The sequence below is a fragment of the Scatophagus argus genome, chromosome 23 (genome assembly GCF_020382885.2).
Source record: "Scatophagus argus isolate fScaArg1 chromosome 23, fScaArg1.pri, whole genome shotgun sequence".
Taxonomy (NCBI): domain Eukaryota; kingdom Metazoa; phylum Chordata; class Actinopteri; family Scatophagidae; genus Scatophagus; species Scatophagus argus.
Window position 1 is genome coordinate 9,870,692 of NC_058515.1, and position 5,915 is coordinate 9,876,606.

At 41.5% G+C, this 5,915-nt stretch overlaps 1 protein-coding gene across 2 annotated transcripts; it reads left to right on the forward strand.

The window, feature by feature from the left end:
• The first annotated feature begins 661 nt into the window (after positions 1 to 661).
• Positions 662 to 4,387, forward strand: LOC124054978 (transmembrane protein 272-like). 2 transcript variants are annotated; one of them, XM_046381551.1, is made up of 5 exons: positions 662 to 786; positions 1,956 to 2,043; positions 2,139 to 2,189; positions 2,343 to 2,549; positions 2,899 to 4,387. In XM_046381551.1, the coding sequence occupies exons 1-5, from the start codon at positions 682 to 684 to the stop codon at positions 3,105 to 3,107; spliced, it is 660 nt and encodes a 219-aa protein (XP_046237507.1). In that variant the 5' UTR covers positions 662 to 681; the 3' UTR covers positions 3,108 to 4,387. The 2 variants fall into 2 exon arrangements, with proteins under 2 accessions (XP_046237507.1, XP_046237508.1); XM_046381552.1 differs by lacking the exon at positions 662 to 786 and adding an exon at positions 878 to 1,027.
• Positions 4,388 to 5,915: the final 1,528 nt, after the last annotated feature.

Sequence of the window (5,915 nt, forward strand, 5' to 3'; positions counted from 1 at the left end):
GCTCATTTGTAATTCTTATTTTTTCTTCGTTTTACCAACAAGGAGCCTATCAAAGGTTTAGGGTCCCATGACAAACCTGGTCCCTGTCTAGTATGGACATGAACTTGAACTGTTAAACACCACCTCTAATTTTTTTTTTACATTTTATTTTATTTATAATGTCCCAAAATAAGATGTATTTTCAAATGTCTTGGAGGAAATTTAGGAAATAAACGCAGAAAGAAGCAGAAATGTGTTTTTTATGCTCTCTCCCTCGGGCATCTTTTAGGGGTGATAAACGGAATCACTCCTGTAAACATCCACATTTTTATCATGAAGTTTGGCACATGTGGATGATTAATTGATTAATTTTAGGTTTTTATGAACGGGGAGTAAAGAAACTTAAAGCAAAACAAAAAACAAACTATAATTTTGTACATTTACTTCTACTGTACCGTTTCCGTTTGTTACTTTATACTTCTGCTCTACTAAAATTTAGAGGCAAATATTTGACTTTTTACTCCACCACATTTATTTGACAGCCTCACTTACTTTAATTAATGAGACAAATTATAACCAACAAACAAATCGTGATGAACTACTGTGTGTAAAGTTAAAATCTTGGCGCTTGATGAAGCCACACACACATCACACAAGTATTTTTCACACTCACGCTGCTGCCGCGTGAACGCCTCTCTGAGCATGCGCACTCCCGAGAGGTGGAGGTTTGTCTCCGTTCAAGACGCGCCTGACGGAGGCTCAGAGTTCCAGCAGCAGGCAGAGACATCACAGCGTATTCACTCACTGGTAAGCAGAAAACAACAGTTGACGCATTGAAGTCTTGGTTTCACTCCGACTTTGTGGAGACTTTGTGCGGTTTTGTTTGCCGACGAAACCGCGTGTCAGACCCCAGAAGTTGGCTTTATGTCTGTGCGTTGTTTGCGTGCGCAGTTGGAGCTGTAAAATTCAAGGCGAGGTCGCATATTTCTTCTGGTTTGTCAGCATTTGTTCACCATGGAAGAAATATCTCGCAGAGTTTCGTATATATGTAAGTGTTGCTTTGGAAACCTGTCTCAGTGGAAAGTACTCAGAGTCCTTTTTTTGTCACCTGTTGTTGGTTTTGAGTCTTTTTAAATCGCTTAATGTAAAGTAAATTTACGTATCGCCTCTGGTTGCTGCTGTTCCTGGAATATTCGTCGGACTGGCTTTGCTGGGAATGCAGTCAAACCTCTTTGTTGTAAGGCAGTTAGTTAAAGTAAAAATACTGCAGTGTGGGAACATAAAATGGATGCGCATTTTCAGCCTGTGCAGGACGCTCACAGTTGAATTCGGTTTGGTTTGGTTTGGTTTGGTTTGGTTAAACCTGATTTCATCAGTCTCAACGAGCTGAATAATGAGCCATATGCTTGTACGAGGTGTTTCCACTTTCATTTTTGGTCACCATGCGTTCAGCTTGTGTTGACATCAAGTAAAGTAAAAAGTTTTCCCACCCCCCAAAAGAAAACAACTGTGTGTCAAAGTGAAACTCTTACAGTTGCGTAACGTCTCATGTGGCTCTGAAAGGAAATTGAAAATTTTAAAGAAGTTCCCCTGAGGTGTCCCTGTGATGCTCTGTATCATGATCACTGTGCTTTGAGCTACAGCAGGATGTTTTGATGTTCATATGAGTGATTAAGGTTGATTATTGTGCCAATCTTTTTCTCTATGAACACATTTATCATTTTGGCTCTTCAACGTATTCAACATAGTTGCTGATAGATTTGGATTTTTTTCCACAAAGATCACCTGAACGTCATCCTCCCTCCTCTAAAACCTACATATTATCCTTGCACACTTAAAACCTTCGTTTGTGCTTTGTGGTTCGGCTGATAAACATCATTTTGCGTGAGAACTGTCGGCCTTCGGTGTGTGCACTTTTTACTTTTTCACAACGTAAACAACGTTATTCTTCACACGTGCCTCCTCTTCCTCTGCAGGGTCGGCGAGTCCTCGTTGCAACAATGTCAACCACAAGGCTGGTTCGTCGCATTGGCAGCCCTTCTCAACCCCCGACACCAGTACTAGGTGACCATCAGAGCCACGAGCACCCCTCTCACAGTGCACAAAATATCCTGAAAGTGTCTGTGCTGTTGTCTAAATGTATTTTTTTCTTGTTGCAGTGATTTCGAAATTGGTAGTTTGTGTCATTCCTATTGCTCAGATTGCAATCGGTGAGTGAAGCGCATTTCATTTCTACTTTTTTAGATGCCATAGGAAGTCTGAAACGTCCTACAGCACTTATGGATAAATTACCGGTATTTCCTGAATGTTGTAAAATATAGCCTGACAGCTACACTGTCTCCTGTTGTCAAACCCTCCAACAGGTGCAATACACCTGAACGACTGTCCGCGGAAGCACTTAATCCCCATCTATCTGATAGTGTCGGGAGTCTTTGGCCTGATGCTGACACTGCTTTCCTGCTTGCCATGCGCCCAGGAGCCCAGAGATGCAAACCCCAACCCACTCAGTCGACTCTGCATGACCTGGAACTCACTGATATCCTTATTCCTCTTCTGCTGGTTTATAGCTGGTGAGTTTACTGACGAATGAGCCCACAAAGGGAAAGCATGATGGTGCAAGTGACATTTAGCCTATTTGACAGTACTGTGGTCAAAGACGTAGTTTGTGATTGTTTGTGTTTGGCTGTCATCTGTCTGGGTTTTTAAAGGTTTTTATCCACCTCAGTTTTATCAATTATGTGCCTTCTTCTCATATGGAGAATTAACACCCTGCAGTGACATGTTTGGGCCACTAGATGTCTCTCTATGCAGGAGATTTTGACTTCTGCCACATTATCTCTGTTCATCATTGGCATAAAACCAAGACCTGTGCCTGTAGATGTGAATCTGATCTTTCCGTTGGTTTCTTTTTTTGTCTAGGTAATGTGTGGATCTACTCTATTTACCAGCCTAATTACGACAAGAGCACAACAGATGTGGATCCCTATTGTGACAAGACGCTGTACCTGTTTGCTTTCTGGATCACCACCTTGGTCTACATCCTCATAGGTGTGTCCCTGATAGGCGGTTGCTGCACCCTCGTAATCGCCTACCTGTGTGGCCGAGCCGACCCCGACGACAATGTCTAGAGATGACCAAAACAAATGAGGAGGCGGGATGCATCTGATGGGGCTGCGCATGATGAGTTTACTGCTGATGCTGTTTTTTTGTTTGTTTGTTTTTTAATTTTGGTCCGAGATTCAGGTTTCAATTCCGCCTTTTAATTGATCTGATAAAACAGCAGCAGAGTTCAAAATGCAGCAGTGAAACAGTTTCACATCTGGTTGAAGCACATTTGAGCGATTCAATGATTGTTTTATATTGTTGAGACTGTTTTCGAGTTAACGCGGCTAACCTGTCGCAGCCTTCGTTTGGGCAGCTCCAGCGGATGCGTGCTGAGCTCCGAGATGCTGTAGATTTAATCACTGGATAAAAATCATGTCTGTAACTGATTTCTCAATGCTGAGCGCTCTCTACCTCTGCCGAAGCTGCACTTACTACTGGTTACCAAGAATTTTTCTAGTATGTTGAGCCAGGAATTGGGCATAAAGATGTAAAGTATAAAGTGACAAAAATGTCTGTTCTGGGTGAATTCATTTTTGCCAAGTGGTTAACATTTTTGTTTTCTTTGATGCTCTTGTTTGTTGATAATTTGTGTAAGGAAGGTGCTTTGTAACACACAGTTACCCTGGACTCTAATTCAACCAATCTTACTCCACACGTTAACCATCATGCACTTTATCTGACAATGATTTCTAATGTCTTAAGCCTGTATGAAACACTATTTGATACCTAATTCATTTTTTAGTGATTCACTTTTTGCAACACTTAATCACAACATTGAACAGTAAAGTTTAGTGTTGTTTCGCTGCTTTAATTTGAATACTAAATGACGGACAGCATATTAACCATGACACACTATACTTTGTCATCTGAATAATTAATTAAAGGAGAAAGAAATGTGTGGAAATACATGAGGGATCTCTGTAGAACAGGAACTGTATTTGACTGTCAGACAGCACATACACTCAGGTCACACAAAGATTGAGAGAAACATGCAGAAGTGGCTTCTTCATGAGACTAAAATAGCTACTTTATTTGTCATTCTAAGAAGAAGAAGAAGAATCAGCTTTATTGACAGTGTATATATTTTTACATACACACACTGAATTTGGCATTTTCTCATTAATCACTCAAATTTTTACTGCCCATTCGGTGAGGGAATTGAACCGGCGACCCCCCGATCACAAGATACTTCTATGCCACAGCTATATTTGCAGTACATAGAGCAATAATGAAAAATAAAAAATGTGAAATGAATGAAACATACAAAAAAAAAAAATATGTATATGTGCACGGATATTCACAGTTGAAGAGTGTGTGTGAGGGATGTCGCCGGGGTCTGCTCTGAGGTTTCTGCCTTCTAAAAGGCAGTTTTTCCTCGCCACTGTCGCCAAGTGCTTGCTCAAGGGGGAATTTTGGGCTCTCTCTATTTTACAATTTAATTTCAGAGTTGGTCTAGACCTGCTCAAATTGTAAAGTGTCATGAGATAACTTTTGTTGTGAATTGGTGCTATATAAATAAACTGAATTGAATTGAATTGAATTGAGGGATGACTGGTGTCGTCTGCAATGCTGACTGCTTTGCGGATGCACCGCTTGGTGTAAATGTCCGTGATTGATGGGTGAGGGACTCCAGTGATCCCCTCAGCTGCTCTCATTATCCGCTGCAGTTCAAGACGGACAGCCGCCAGGTGGACACCCAGGATATTTGGTGCTCTTGACGGTCTCGTTAATAGCTGTTCTTGCTAAATAACTCGAATGCAGATTTAATTTCACTGATAAAGTGTGTGAAATGGGTTAAAGCAAGATTATGCAACTGTTTAATCTTAAAAGAACAGCTTCAGCTCCTCTGGCCGCAGAGTCTGTCATTCTCCACCTGTCCAGTAGCTGCCCTCGGTGTGTTCCCGCCAACATCTTCTTTCAGTCTTTGCCAGATCGTCTGTTGTGGAGCACAATTAACCCAGCCCTACTTCTCCTTATCTGTCGTGTGTTTGTTTTGGCTTGCCTGACTTTTTTTCTTGAGGTAATGTTTGGATTTGCTCCATCTATGAGCCCAGCTACAACAAGACAACGACTAACGCTGATACCTGCTGCAACAAGACACTCTACCTGGTCTGCATCCTGTTAGGGTTCATCATTCTTTGCGCTTGATGTATAAAGCCTCCTCTGTGATTGAGCAGCAGATCTCTGTGGGAAATCTGATTGTGAGAGTGGTGAGTTCATCAAGGGGCGACTAAAAACTAACTAAAGGACCCAGAGCCTTATCTTTGATGTCTTTAAAATCTGTTCTGTCTGTCTTTCAACAGTATCAGCCAGGATTTTTCTGGGCATCTTACCGGCTTTACAGTTAACAATGGGTAAGTGATTAATTACAATTACCTTTCTTAAGCTTTTCATTATAACTATCAACCCTTTAAAGGCTGAAAATACTTACAACATACTTAAAAGAGACACAGGACAGCATATGTGGGACTGTCTCAAAATAAACTGCTATGTGCAATGAAGGAGCTCAATGACAGGAATAAACTGCACTATACAGACAAAAGTATTGGGACACCTGGCCATTACACCAACAGGGATTTTAATGGCATTGCATTTTAAATACACAGACAGCTTTGCAGCTATAACAACTTCAGCTCTTCTGGGAAGGCTTTCCACAAGATTTTGGGTGTTCCTGTGGGAGCTGTTGCCCATCCATGCAGTAGATCATCTGTGAGGTCAGGCACTGATGTTGGACCATAAGGTCTGGTTCACAATCTCCGTTCCAGTTCATCCCAAAGGTGTTGGATGGGGTTGAGGTCAGGACTCTGTGTGGGACAGTCAAGTTCTTCTAC

Bases quoted from the DNA above. Each gene is read 5' to 3' on its own strand.
- LOC124054978 (XM_046381551.1), top strand. From the start codon at position 682: ATGCGCACTCCCGAGAGGTGGAGGTTTGTCTCCGTTCAAGACGCGCCT. The intron at 787-1,955 runs GTAAGCAGAAAA...CTTCCTCTGCAG, and splicing joins CACAGCGTATTCACTCACTG to GGTCGGCGAGTCCTCGTTGC. The intron at 2,044-2,138 runs GTGACCATCAGA...TTCTTGTTGCAG, and splicing joins ACCCCCGACACCAGTACTAG to TGATTTCGAAATTGGTAGTT.